The sequence below is a fragment of the Sphaeramia orbicularis genome, chromosome 20 (assembly GCF_902148855.1).
Source record: "Sphaeramia orbicularis chromosome 20, fSphaOr1.1, whole genome shotgun sequence".
NCBI classification, from domain to species: Eukaryota; Metazoa; Chordata; class Actinopteri; order Kurtiformes; family Apogonidae; genus Sphaeramia; species Sphaeramia orbicularis.
This window is the reverse complement of record NC_043976.1, coordinates 38,712,425-38,727,923: the sequence shown is the minus strand read 5'-3', so window position 1 is coordinate 38,727,923 and position 15,499 is coordinate 38,712,425. Positions and strand designations below refer to the sequence as shown.

The following is a 15,499-nucleotide window of genomic DNA, read 5'->3' as shown; positions in this document are numbered from 1 at the left end:
AGTCTATTTCTTCAGTCTTTGTAAAACCAGACTGTTTAATATTTTGCATCTGTAAATCTAAATGTAAAGTCCAAACCTGCACTGTGGTCAAATTAGGAGTTAATGGTTTAAGACGAAACAGAAACACTTTTCTTAAAGATGTTTTAAAGACTTTTCTTAAAGACGTTTCGTAAAGACGATTTAACTTGATCATTTAACTCCATCATGTGTCTCCATCATGTGACTCCATCTCTGTGTGGCTGATGCAGGTAACAGGTAAGAGTGGACGGTGAACAGTCCAAACGCTTCCTCTGAGCGTCCATGAAAACATCCCATCACAGTGGGAGTGGGAGAAGGGCCACAGAAGGCAGCGCAGATCCAACAGAGCCCTGGGATTTGTCATTTGTGACACGAGGAAGGATCAGATTTACTGTCAGTGGATCAAATAAAACATTCTTATGAACACTGGCATCGTCTCATGTCTGACTGGGAAGAAATGTCACGTACACCAGTGGACTGGAGGGAAATACAGCAGAACACAACACAGCAGAACACAACACAACACAACAGGCAAGTGCTGTTTAAGACACACTACACTGTAAAAAACAAAACAAAACAAAACAAAAACAAAAAACGTAAAAAAACAGTACTATTCCGGCAGCAGGGATGCCGAAAAATATTGTAAAATAACGGAAAATAACCATCTCATAAGAATACGGTATTTTCTGTAATTAAAATAGTTTTTTGCCCTAACTGTACATGAGATTTTGCATATTTTTTTGACTTTTTAATATTTAATAAAGAATATTTACATGTATTAAAACAATCAAATTACCTATAAATAAATAAATAAATAAATAAATAAATAATTTTCAATGAGACTCAGTTGTACAATCCACTGATAAAAACTGTATTTGGACAGTTTATCAGTGCTTATACATGTTATACATTCACAAAAATGGGTTTTCTTCAGTGGTTTTGCTTTACTCTGTGTTTTAGGGTCAAAACGGTGGAATAACAGAAAAACTACGTGATACCAACTTGACTCAGGTACCAGGTACTGTTCCTGGAGACCATTTCCATTACAGGATACCACAGAGTATCTGCACTGGAAAAAATCTAAATCAAAAGTGTATTTTTCTCATTTCTAATCAAAATATCTCATCACATTTAAAATAAGACATAATCACCTACAGAAGAACTTTTCAATGAGATATAAGAACTGATTTTTAGACAACAGATCTTGAAAATGTTAGATTTTCCAGATTTTTTTTGCTTGAATTAAGACAAGAAATCTGCCAGTGGAACAAGTGAAAATTATCTTGGTAAGGTTTCTTGAAATACGATTTTCCAGATCTATTGCCTAAAAAGCAGTTCTTATATCTCATTGAAAAGTTACTCTTTAGGTGATTATGTCTTATTTTAAGTGTGATGAGATATTTTGACTAGAAATGAGAAAAAAACACTTGGTAAGATTTGGATTTTGGCAGTGAGGTAGTTTTTCTGGACTACTTAAAAAAAAAGAAGAAGAAGAAAAAAAGCCAAAAGTTTAGAGTACGCCCACTTCTTGGCCAGGTCACCCTTGTAAATGAGATCTCGATCTCAATGGGATTTCATCTGCTTAAATAAAGGTCTAATAAACAAAAAATAATAATAATAATGAGTTGCTTAATGTTAACAAACAGGGCTTTTATACATAACTGAAAAGTATCAAAAATGCTATAAAACGTAGAAGTTCTTAAAAAGAAGAAATAAATAAATAAAACAGATAAATAAATCAATAAATACTAGAGGGAAGTAGTTCAGCTGTCATCCTGCTGACTGGCGCTCACAGTTATGTGAGACCAGAATGGCTCCCAAACTGCTGCTGTGGTCCCATCCCTATTGTTGAACGTATGAAGCATCTTTACCATCATGTTTATCCATTCTTTAAATTAAATTCTCAAAAAAAAAAACAAAAAAAAAAAAGGGCCAGCGAGGTCAAGCAAGAAAATTATCTTGGTACGATTTCTCAAAAGACTTTAAAATCAGTTCTTATGTCTCACTGAAAAGTTACTCTTTAGGTGATTTTGTCTTATTTTAAGTGTGATGAGATATTTGGACTAGAAATGAGACAAATACTCTTGGTAAGATTTGGAGTTTTGCAGTGAGGGTGCTTTTTCTGGACTACTTTAGAAAAAAAAAGGCAAAAATTGAGAGTATACCAACTTTCATACCACTGTGTAAAACCTGTTCATTATTTGACTAAATCCCTGTATATGTCTTTGCGTACTCACAGATATTAGCCGTGCCCTTGGGGATGGGCAGGTAGGACCCTGCGCTCCATGCTCGGCCCTGGTAATTTTTTTTTTTTTTTTTTGTAATTCAAGTTTTCATTGGAGTTTTCACTTGATACATGCCAATCATACAATGTTAATATCGGTATAATTTGAATGTACCCAAAGTTAGAACTGAACTGGGGAAGAGAGCTTTTAGCTTTGCCGCTCCCTTTTTTAAGATCTTTTGTCTAAAAATCAGTTCTTATATCTCACTGAAAAGTTACTCTTTAGGTGAATTTGTCTTATTTTAAGTGTGATGAGATATTTGGACTAGAAATGAGACAAATACACTTGGTAAGATTTGGATTCTTGCAGTGAGGGCGTTTTTTCTGGACTACTTTTAAAAAAAAAAAGGCAAAAATTGGGAGTATACCCATTTCTCCACCACTTTCATACCACTGTGTAAAACCTGTTCATTATTTGACTGAATCCCCGTACATGTCTTTGCGTACTCACAGATATTAGCCGTGCCCTTGGGGATGGGCAGGTAGGACCCTGCACTCCATGCTCGGCCCTGGTAATTTTTTTTTTCTTGTAATTCAAGTTTTTATTGGAGTTTTTACTTGGTACTTGCCAATCATACAATGTTAATATCGGTATAATTTGAATGTACCCAAAGTTAGAACTGAATTGGGGAAGAGAGCTTTTAGCTTTGCCGCTCCCTTTTTTAAAAATAAATTCTTATATCTCACTGAAAAGTTACTCTTTAGGTGAATTTGTCTTATTTTAAGTGTGATGAGATATTTGGACTAGAAATGAGACAAATACACTTGGTAAGATTTGGATTCTTGCAGTGAGGGCGTTTTTTCTGGACTACTTTTAAAAAAAAAAAAGGCAAAAATTGGGAGTATACCCATTTCTCCACCACTTTCATACCACTGTGTAAAACCTGTTCATTATTTGACTGAATCCCTGTATATGTCTTTGCGTACTCACAGATATTAGCCGTGCCCTTGGGGATGGGCAGGTAGGACCCTGCGCTCCACGCTCGGCCCTGGTAGTTCTTCTTACAGCGGCCACAGTCGGGCCCGGTGGTGTTGTGTTCACACTCGCAGCTCAACTTCTCTTTGTCATATACGCAGCTGTTGGCGTGAAGGTTGCACTTGCACCTGTCAAAGAAAGGCAGAGATGGGAGAGGCGGGGGGGGGGGGGGGGGGGGGTTTGAGGTAGGGATGGGGATGGGGTGGAGTTGAAAGAGGACAACCACGTCAACATGAGTGAATTTCCAGGCACAGAGCGAAACACAGACGCCTTTTATTTAGTTGGACAATGCGGCTCAAGGGCAGCGAGTCCTTGACTAGAAGCGGTGGTGGCGGTAGTGTGGTGGCAGCGAACACATCAGAACGACTAAAACAGTTGCTTCTTCGGCTTCAAGAGGAGGTAGTTCAAAAGAGGCAGACGATTTTAAGAAAAGCAAGAAAAAAAAAAACCTGGCGCTATTAGTCCCTGCTTCACTTTTTATCCTCTCCACTCTGAGAGGTAGCTGGGTTTTAATTGTCCCACTGGAGGATGCATAATTGTGGTAAGGTCGACAGAAGATCAGGCGGGAGGGGGGGTCGAGGGGGTGGGGATAAAGGAGGCTGAGGAAAACAAGCCAAGTTAAATCACGGAACAAGCACCGGCAGAGTGAAAGTACCGGGGCTGGTGACTCTGCAGGGCGATGAATAGCTATGCGTTAGCCAGAGGGCGGCAACAGAACCACCACGTTCTCCCTGACAAATTAATATGAAGATGAGATCTCAGGAGCATATTTTCAGTTTGGAGAGAGGGGCTCCCTTAAGGTGCACTAAATCCTCACTTACTTCCACTCACCAGAGCGTTCATTCAACAATAAACTCAGCAAATTCATTTTCTGCTGTGGCTAGATGAGGACGGAGGGGATATCTGTTAAATTAATTTATGAGCCTCATGCTGCATAAAGTACTTTGAAGAATACAGAGAAGGGGAGAACTTTGGATTGGAAGACAAGACGTCTGCCTTTGTCATTGTGGTTAAGTTATATTTTTGTTCCTTATCGGGCTTTTTAAGTGTAAATGTGTGATTCTAAAAATTGCTAAAAAGCAAAAAAAAAAAAAGTCCAAAAGCAGCTGAGTGAAAGAGAATCACAAGAATCCCATGCAAAAAAAAAAAAAAAAAGAGAACATGAAACTTATTTTTGCTTGTTTTTTTTTTTTTGTCATACAATCCTTAATTTTCTTACATCAACAAAAAGCTGAACTGTGCAAACACTTTGTAGCTTTAGCAAAGTATGACCACACATATGCAGCTTCTGTATTAAGATACAACCAGGATATATGGTGAATACTGTATGGACATATTAAAAACAAACACTTAAACAAAAAGCTTTTAAAAACTAAAAAGGTCCAATATTTAATGTGACTTCCTCTTGAACTCTCGTATGCAGATGATATGTGATTTACGGTACTAATCTTCTGATGTTATTTCATACAGTCCTGAAGTGTCTTAAACCAACAAAAAGACCAGTTCTTACTGTTGTGTTATGGTGGTTTAATACTTTACCATGCAAAAAGTTTAGGTTTAGCGACATATAATGACCACAAATAGGAATTTATCAGCCTCTGTATTAATATACAACCAGGATACATGGGAAATACTATATGGAAGCATTAAAAACAAACATTTCAGGGGGGAAAAAAAGCAGTTTTTGCAACCAAAGGGTCCAATAATTAAGGAAATGTTCCTTTGCACTTAAGTCTTGAACTCTTCTATCCAGACGATATGTGATTTATGATACTAATCTTCTGATGTTATTTCTTGAGTTCATACAGCCCTAAACTGCCTTAAACCACCAACAACAACAAAAAAAACCCCAAAAAAGTTCTTACTGTTATATTTTTATGGTGTTTTAATACTTTATAGTGCAAAAACCTTAGCTTTAGCAAAGTATAATGACCACACATATGAAATTATCAGCCTCTGTATTAAGATACAATCAGGATAAATGGGAAATACTGTAAGCTGGCATTAAAAACAAGTGTCAGGAACAACAGTTTCATGAAAAAGCAGTTTTTGCAAACCAAAAGGTCCAATAATTAATGTGATGTTCCTTTGCACTTAAGTCTTGAACTCTTCTATGCAGACGATATGTGATTTACACAACTAATCTTCTGATGTTATTTCATGTGTTTATACAGTCTTGAAGTGTCTTAAACCAACAAAAACACCAGTTATTACTGTTGTGTTATGGTAGTGTAATACTTTACTGTGCAAAAAGTTTAGCTTTAGTGAAATATGATCACAAATATGAATTTATCAGCCTTTGTATTACGATATAACCAGAATATATGGGAAATACTGTATTCAAGCATTAAAAACAAACATTTCAGAACACAAAAACCAAAAGTTTTTTTCATAAACCAGAGTCCAATATTTAATTTGACCTCCCTTTGCACTTATGTAAATATCTTGAACCATTCTATGCAGATGATATGTGATTTACGATACTAATCTTCTGATGTTATTTCATGTGTTCAAACAGTCTTGAACTGTCTTCAACCAACAAAAAGACCAGTTCTTACTGTGGTGTCATTGTGGTGATTTAAGACTTTACTGTGCAAAAAGTTTAGCTTTAGTGAAATATGATCACAAATATGAATTTATCAGCCTTTGTATTACGATATAACCAGAATATATGGGAAATACTGTATTCAAGCAATAAAAACAAACATTTAAGAACACAAAAACTGAAAGTTTTTTTAAAACCAAAGAGTCCAGTGTTTAATTTGATCTCCCTTTGCACTTATGTAAATATCCTGAATTATTCTATGCAGATGGTATGTTATTTATGATACTAATCTTCTGATGTTATTTCATGTGTTCATACAGTCCTGAAGTGTCTTAAACCAACAAAAAGACAATTTCTTACTGTTGTGTAATGGTGGTTTAATATTTTACTGTGTAAAAACATTAGCTTTAGCAAAGAATAATAGCCACACATCAGTATAGGTATTAGGATACAATCAACATATATGAGAAATACTGTATGCAAGCATTAAAAAAAAGTTAAAAACAAAAACAACAAAAAAACAAAAAGTTTTTGCAATAAATGTGATGTTCCTTTACACGTAAGTCTTAAACTCTTCTATGCAGATGATATGTGATTTACGGTACTAATCTTCTGATGTTATTTCTTGTGTTCATACAGCCATGAACTGTCTTAAACCAACACAAAAACTGTTCTATCTGTTGTGTTATTATGGTGATTTAATACTTTATAATGCAAAAACGTTAGCTTTAGTAACATATAATGACCACATACTTGAATTTATCAGCCTCTGTATTCATATACAACCAGGATGTGTGTGGGAAATACCGCATGTAAGCATTAAACAACAAAGTTTCAGAGAAAAAAATAAAAAAATATAATACAACGTGATAGTATTTAGTGAGACCCGCCTTTGCATTTATATCTTGAACTCTTCTATGCAAACTACTAGATTTACAGCAATAATATTGTTCAGTTTAACACCATGTTTTATCTCATGAGTTTTGTGTTAACTAAACTCCAACTGAACACCTCTGATTAACAAGTTATCTTGAAATTTGTACATATATACTTTTTATACATTTAATGACATCGACTCTTTCAAAGTGTGAGAGGACAGGAAATGATGGACTGAGCCACTTCTCACCAATAAAATGAAGATTTTTATGCATATTATCAACAGTCGTGGTGTGTTTCATTACGATGGAGTACAGTGCTCTGTAAATATTATATTAAGTGCATATTTTTGTATGGTAATTGATCACATGATGTAAGACTAGGGGATTCTGGGTATTTGGGATGACCTCTCAGTACAGTTTTTCTAGAGGTCTAAAGAACTGTAATGCTGCTCAATTATATCCTATATATTTTGCATTTATAGAGGGTATGCACGTGACGTCACCGCTAGCAGAAGTCACTGCGGTTCCATCCACTGAATGGCAGAAAGAGGGAGACGAGTAGCAGCTTTGGCTTGAATACTGCGAAAACTTTAGAACAATCTAAAAAATGGTGAAGAGCTGTTGTGCCATTGATTGCACAAATAGGTTTAAAAAGCACTCGGAGCTATCGTTTTATCGGCTACCTAAAGCCAAAGACAGAAGAAACAGATGGATCGCTGCAATTCATAGAAATCACTGGAATCCAGGCAACGAAACCTGGATTTGTGGTTGCCATTTCGTGTCAGGTAATGTTAATTTATGCTGCATTCTTGCGTAAAGTCATACCTTCAATTCCATCTGGTTTTGGCTAACATTACTTCTTAGTAAAGCTCTTAATGTTAGCATCTGTCATTGAGTTCTATATTTCAGAACTGAAACATTTTTTGTCTTCAATTGTGTGATTCTGAACCTTGTGCTCTACATAATTTGTAAACTAACTTAAACTGAGGCTAACCTAGTTTTCCAAATAAGGGGGTACTCTAGCACAAAGCTGTTGGATCTGTGTTGTATCAAGTATTCGATGTGAACTCTCCTTAAATCTCCACAGTACCAGTAGATCATCCACTCACTTGGGTCAAAACTAATGGTTCAACTCCAGTAAATCAGTAGTGAACTGTGAGCACTACTGCTGGGCCTTTACCTTAGAAATCACCGCCAAGAAAATACGTCTGCACTGACAGAAAACCTCCAAAACAATAGTATGTTGAATTGAAAGCACCCACCAGCTGGAATCCTCTAATTAACCATGACCAGGATGTCAACAACTCTTTGGCTTTTGTATGCTGTCAGCCTTTGCATTGGGGATTTTCCCGGCGTTGAAATCACGTTCATATAAATGTCAGGATACGTGATTTCTGTTCACATATTAATTTTGTAGACCACTTGTTGTTTGGTAGTTGTATGGATCCATGTCCAGTCCAATTGTCTTTAATTTCATGTTATATTCCACATTTTTCCCGGTCTCGCTGTAGTGACTGCTATACTCTGTCATGTTGAGCCGGTTTGTTTTTGCCGCTCAGTCTGATTTACAGGGGAGTGGCCCAGGGGGAAGTGACAAATCTGCATTCCTTCTATAGCAGCTATGCAACCTGATTTTTCACTAAACACTGGGGTATTCTGCCCCAATTTTTGAATATCAATTATTATTATAACCTTCATTTAACCAAGAAAAAGCTCAGTGAGACTAAAACTCTCCTTTCAAGAGTGTCCTGGCCACTGATAGATAAGTGATCACATGATGTAACAGCAAGGCCTTTTTGGGATATCCAAGATGGCTTCTCTGTATGTTTCTCTAACATCACAGCTGAAATAAATGCTAATAAACTTTGTGTGGATTTTTCTTTTTTTTCATTTTTCTTTCATCACAATTAAATTCCTATAATTGTGTTTGCAGTTCAACAAACATCTTTAGCATCTCTTTGCGTCGTATCATCTATTTCTTTCTGACACTGAGCCTGGACTGAAATCTAAAGTAATGTTTTATGGAAGCTTTATTGTTTCCAAAGTGCAGTCTGAGTCACGATCCAGCTCCGACGCCAGCGCTGGCTGACGCTTCAAATACCGACTGGAAATCAAACTTCCAACAGGAATGAGTCACCACAGATTAATGGAACTGAGGCTGCTTTTGTTTATTTTAGGGGAGAAAAAAAAAAAAAAATCCTGTGAAGTGGCACTATTCAACCCAGGCTTCTTGTGTTTTTCATTCAGATGTTTTTTTTTTCTTTTACTGGGAGCCAGGTGAAAAGCATCACTCCATTCGTTCCTCGGGCGAATGTCGGAGCAGAGGGAAAACTGTTAAGGAGGGAGATGACACAGATAGCCGGGCTGTTGTGTTCACTGTCGACTGACTGAAAAGCATCGTCTTTCACCCTCAGAACTCAATTTAACTCCTGAAATAAATAGAATAAATAGTCTGCTTCGGAGTAAAAGAAAAAGACTGACTCTAAGACTTAAATGATCTATTTTTAGGCCTAAATTCAAAAGGTTTGGCTTCGATTAGCTTCTACATTTTCACTTAACCCATGAAGACCCAAACATCCACAGTCTACTGATCTAAACTGTCTAATACCTGTTGATCCACTAATCCTGTCAATACATGTAAATAATTGGTGTAAAATACAGTTTATCATCTTTTCATAACCATCAGATACGACCCATTTGGATGCTCAGAGGCTCCGTAGTTACCATGGAAACACAGTCATCTTCTATAACATTGATTCACCAGTACAACCCATGGAGGTGGATCAATGACAGTGGATGGAGACAGTTATTTTATGTTCAGTTAATGATAGATTTGCAGCAAAAGTCACTTTTTCTTCAGTTTTGTCTGTTTTTGATATAGTAAACCTTAACTTTACACTGAGCTTTAATGAAATTCTACATGATTAGTGAATTAAATATAGGAAAATACCTGATTTTCACTGAACAAACGCAAAATACAGACGATAATATTACAATAAATGGTGATAAATCATTAAAGGAATGTTAAATATAGAGAAAAAAATCATTTGGGAACTGCCATAAAATTAACATTGGGTCCTTATGGGTTAAGTTTGAGGCTTATTAAACACATATAATTGGTCAAAATTAGAGGTTATTCAGTCTTTTATTGAAATGTTTCATATTTCTAACAGACTAGCACATAAACCATTCATACACGGTTATTTTTGCTTTTTATTATGTAATGTTCAGGATGTAGTGACTGAATGTGAATCTGAACTAAGGTTTCAATAAAAAAAAAAAACAAAAACATATTGTCCACTATTTATTGTGACCTCCCTTTGTACTTATGATTTAAACTCTTCTATGCAGACGATGTGAGATTTACATATTCCATAAAAAAACAAATCATTGCTGTCCATTTTTGGTCTTTGTTTTAAATCATAAAACATTTCTATTGATCAGTCCTCACATTGGCCTGAATGTTTTAGAAATATTTAACCAATGAAAAGTGTTGAAAACGACTTGTGGCTACATCTTCATATATTTAGAATATACATTGTTTTTCCAGTTTCCTGAAAAATAACCATTTTGGACATAAGAGGTTTCCACCCGACAGTGACGACATACAAAAACATAGGCTATGAAATATCCATTTAACTATACATAACTGTACATACAATTTTGGTCACTTTTTCTTGGTGTCACACATCTTAAACTTTCAAAACACTAATTCTTCTTGTTGTGTCACTGATGATTTAATACTTTACTATGCAAAACGTTTGTTGCTTTCGAGTATAATGATCAAACACATGCAAATCTCAGTCTCTGTATTAAGATACAACCAGGATATACAAGAAACACTGTATATGCAGAATTAAAAACAAATGATTCAGGTAAAAACAGCTTTTACAAATTCAAGTGTCCAGTATTTAGCATGAACTCCCTTTGCATTAATGTCTTTAACTCTTCTATGCAGATGATACATGATTTACAGTACTAATCTCCTGTTGTTAAGATTCAAACTATGAAGTCTGTGATTCTGAAAACCCCCAAAAAGTCACATTCAGGTTCATGTGTGTTCACAGTATAGAAAAAAAAAAGAAAATAGAGAAAAAAAAAGCTCATGAAGCGAGAATGTTTTTGCGACTTTCTCTTGTCATAATACAGTTCCTTAAATTGACTGACTCTAAAATTGAACTACCTGCTTTCATTTCTAAATTCACATTAACTTCAATTTCACTTCAATAGTACAGGTTAATAAAACACATAACAGGCTAAGATAAGAGTCTTGTATTGAAACTTTTTTAGTTCTCACATAATACATTCACACAGTGTTTTTTTTTATTTTTATTTTTTTATTTATCGTCCTTATTTCCAGGTTGTAGTGACATACTGTGAATCTGAACTATGTTTATATTGGAAAATATGGTGTTTTTTTCATTTAATCCAAAAAGCTGTATTTATTTTTCTCTTTTACTGCAATTGCTATGAAACAGTTTCATTTCCATGATGAATGGATGGATTGATTTTATCCTGCAGTGCTGCTAATAATCACCCAGATCCCTTTCAGTACCCCCATTATTTCTAATTATCTGAATTACGTCATGTACTTTTATGTCATATTTGGTCGAATGTTCCCCTGTTTTGTGTTGGAGCCTCATTCTAGTCACAGCCGAATTACATTTTCTGCAGAAGAAGAATAAAAAGTGTGCCTGGGTTGACAATACCGGCTGAAAATGAGCAATATTTATGTATGTGACCTGTGGTGGAGGTGTGGCGACCTCTGGCAATAGTGCAAAAAAAAAAAAAAAAATAACAAGACAGAGCAACACTGTATGGTGACAATGTTAAATAAGGACAAACTTTGAAGGTAGAAGGTCAGGTTGGATATGGAAGAATGAAATGCTCTGTGGATTCAGAATAAACTTTTACATTTTTTTTTTTTTTTTTACTGCAGCATCAGTGTTAGTTGAGACCATACTGAAACATCATGAAGATAAATCTACTTTCAAGTTCAACTCAGGTGTTGCCACAGATCAAATATACCAGTTATTTCCTTGGGATGGGCATTTTCATCACTTAAGAGTTAAATAATGATGCCGTTAACATATGCTCTCTATTCTGAATCAAAATATTAGAAGTACACTGATCTGAATTTGTGTGTCATTCATTTTTTTCATATTCAACTGAGAATCCACAATCAGAAAAATGATTCGTTATTTCATTATTCATATACAAATCAAAAATCTGTCAGTAACTTCCAGGTCATACCAAATCAGAAATCAAAAATGTCGACATGAAACTCGACATTTGGTCCATTTGCTTATTTCCAATTTTTAATTTGTACATACAGTCGCAAGACTGAAAAACAACTCGTTTTTTGATTTTTGATTGAATAATGAAATAAGTCATTTTTCATTTTTCCAATTGTGGATTCTCAATTGAAGATGAAAAGAACAAATGATACACCAACTGATCAGCCATAAAATTACTATAGCAGAGTTAATAATGTTGAGTATTTCATTACAGTGGTACTTTTCGCTAGGTTGGGTATATATTAGTCGTCAAAGCTGATGCATTAGTAGCAGCAAAATTAGCAACATAAGGAACTGCTTGACTTTGAAGGGCCATATTGTAATGATGATGACTTGGTTTCTACATCTGCAGGTCTTGTTGGGTGTTAAGACCAACCGAAAATGGACGAAGGAGGAACATCCCAACCTCAGCACCTGGGGTCCACTCGCAATTGTGGGCCCCCTGAACAGGAAGGGGGTATATGTGGGGTTGCATTCCGTAACTGCCCTAACTACCGTGACTGCTGTAAACCGAAAGTGAAACTTAACACATGATGAACATCCACCTCCCTACATCTATACCTCTGTTGTACACCATCGCTTCCACAAAATTTTCACAACTTCTAACCTATACCCTCTGGCCCCCCTCCACTGCTCTATGGCCCCTGCAGGAATGCTGGGCCCCATGAATTTAGCATTTTTACCCCCCCCCCCCCCCCCCCCCTTTACGGCACCCCAGCTCAGGACAATTAAGCCTCTGTGGCATGTACTGCACAAACAAGTCCAATCCTTCCCATTTCACAATTTCTGAAAAAAAAAAACATGGTGGAAATTTGGAAACCACTGGTCGATTTAATGAAAGACTGAGAACAGGAGAAGTAACAATTTACCACGCACTTTTAATCCTCCTCGGCAAAATATAGTTCAAGATTCTGTTGAAAGATACTGCCCCTTAAATTAGATTAGATTGTCTTTGTGTAAAACTTATTCCATTGATATTTATATTTGAAAGTACTCAGATATTTATAACTGCACAAGGATGTTTGACCTTGAAGAAGTAGGTCAAGGTCATCCATTTTCAATAGACTTCTGTTCCACGCCAAGATGCATCCACAGTAAAAATTTGATGCAAAAATCTCGATGCATTCTTCAGAGAATGTGATTGCCGTTGAATGGACAGACGACAAAACGATTACAATACCCCTCAGCCAAGGGGTAAAAACCAACATGGATGATGAGAGATTTAGCAGCTTTGCACAAAAACAACCTATAAACATATTAAAGTACTTCTCACTTTTATTATTTGAGTACAAACCTTGAATTTCACTCCATCTCTCTGCAGTTAAGTGTCTCCGATGCTGCATATTTAGTCAAAGCTGAGTTACAGAGAAAGAGTAGTCTGCAGTAAAGTCAAGACAATATCAGACTCAGATCCTATAGAATCCTTTACAGTTTGGTACAAGGGGTACCAACCAAAAATGGACTCAGGAATGACACCCCAATCTCAGGACAATTAAGCATCTGTGGCATGTACTGGACAAACAAGTCCAATCCTTCTCATTTCAGAATTTCTGAAAAACATTTGTTGAAATTTGGGAACTACTGGTCAATTTAATGAACGACTGAGAGCAGAAGAAGAAAAACCAACATAGATGATGAGAGATTCAGCAGCTCTGCACAAAAACAACCCATAGAAGTGTAAAAGTACTTCTTATTTTTACTATTTGAGTATAAACTTGGACTTTTACTGCCTCTGTCTGCAGTTTTGTGTCTCTGATGATGTGATGCTGCATATTTAGTCAAAGCTAAGGTACAGAGAAAGAGTTCTTGGTCTGCAGTGGTTAGTACCAACCAAAAATGGACTAAAGAAGGACATCCCAATCTAAGGACAATTACGCATCTGTGGCATGTACTTGACAAACAAGTCCAATCCCTCCCTTTTCACATTTTCTGAAAAAAAAATTGGGGAAATCTGGGAAACACTCGTCGATTTAATGAAAGACTGAGACCAGGAGAAGTAAGACCAAGATTTGCACAAAAACAACCCATAGAAGTGTCAAAGTACTTCTCACTTTTACTGTTCTAGTACAAAATTTGACTTTTACTGCACTTTTGTGTCTGTGGTGGTGTGATGCTGCACATTTAGTCAAAGCTGAGTTGCAGAGAAAGAGTTCTTGGTCTGCAGTGGTTCCCAACCAAAAATGGACTAAAGAAAGACATCCCAATCTCAGGACAATTAAGCATCTGTGGCATATACTGCACAAACAAGTCCAATCCTTCATATTTCACAATTTCTGAAAAAAAACTGCGAAAATTTGGGAACTACTGGTTGATTTAATGAAAGACTGAGACCAGAAGAAGTAAGACCAAGATTTGCAAAAAAACAACCCATACAAGTGTCAAAATACTTCTCACTTTTACTATTTGAGTACAAAATTTGACTTTCACTGCACTTTTGTGTCTCTGATGATGTGATGCTGCATATTTAGTCAAAGCTGAGTTACAGAGAAAGAGTTCTTGGTCTGCAGTGGTTAGTACCAACCAAAAATGGACTATGGAAGGACATCCCAATCTCAGGACAATTAAGCATCTGTGGCATGTAGTGGACAAACAAGTCCAATCCTTCCCATTTCACAATTTCTGAAAAATATTTGTTGAAATTTGGGAACTACTGGTCGATTTAATGAAAGACTGAGACCAAGAGAAGGAAAACCAACATAGATGATGAGAGATTCAGCAGCTTTGCACAAAAACAACCCATAGAAGTGTCAAAGTACTTCTCACTTTTACTGTTCGAGTACAAAATTTGACTTTTACTGCACTTTTGTGTCTGTGGTGGTGTGATGCTGCACATTTAGTCAAAGCTGAGTTGCAGAGAAAGAGTTCTTGGTCTGCAGTGGTTCCCAACCAAAAATGGATTAAAGAAAGACATCCCAATCTCAGGACAATTAAGCATCTGTGGCATATACTGGACAAACAAGTCCAATCCTTCATATTTCACAATTTCTGAAAAAAAATTGCGAAAATTTGGGAACTACTGGTCGATTTAATGAAAGACTGAGACCAGAAGTAAGACCAAGATTTGCACAAAAACAACCCATAGAAATGTAAAAAGTACTTCTCACTTTCACTATTTGAGTTCAAACTTTGACTTTCACTGCGTTTCTCTGCAGTATCGTGCCTTTGATGCTGCATATTTAGACAAAGCTGAGTTACAGAGAAAGAGTAGTCTGTAGTAGAGTCAAGACAATATCAGCCTCAGATCCTATAGAATCCTTTACAGCTTGGTACAAGGGGTACCAACCAAAAATGGACTCAGGAGTGACACCCCAGTCTCAAGACAATTAAGCATCTGTGGCATGTACTGGACAAACAAGTCCAATCCCTCCCTTTTCACAATTTATGAAAAAAAAAAAAAAAAAAAAATTGGGGAAATTTGGGAACCACTGCTCGATTTAATGAAAGACCGGGAGCAGGAGAAGAAAAACTAACATAGATGATGAGACATTCAGCAGCTCTGCA

General features: G+C 36.2%; 1 protein-coding gene across 1 annotated transcript in view; it reads right to left on the bottom strand.

Moving 5' to 3' along the window:
- Window positions 1-435: 435 nt before the first annotated feature.
- LOC115411070 (netrin-G1-like) overlaps window positions 436-15,499 on the bottom strand; it is a 206,960-nt gene continuing 191,896 nt past the window's right edge. The window contains exons 4-5 of the mRNA XM_030123011.1: window positions 3,151-3,406; window positions 436-495 (exon numbers count right to left, since the gene is read on the bottom strand). Coding sequence (XP_029978871.1) covers window positions 436-495; window positions 3,151-3,406 — 316 coding nt within the window. The remainder of the gene's footprint in view (window positions 496-3,150; window positions 3,407-15,499) is intronic.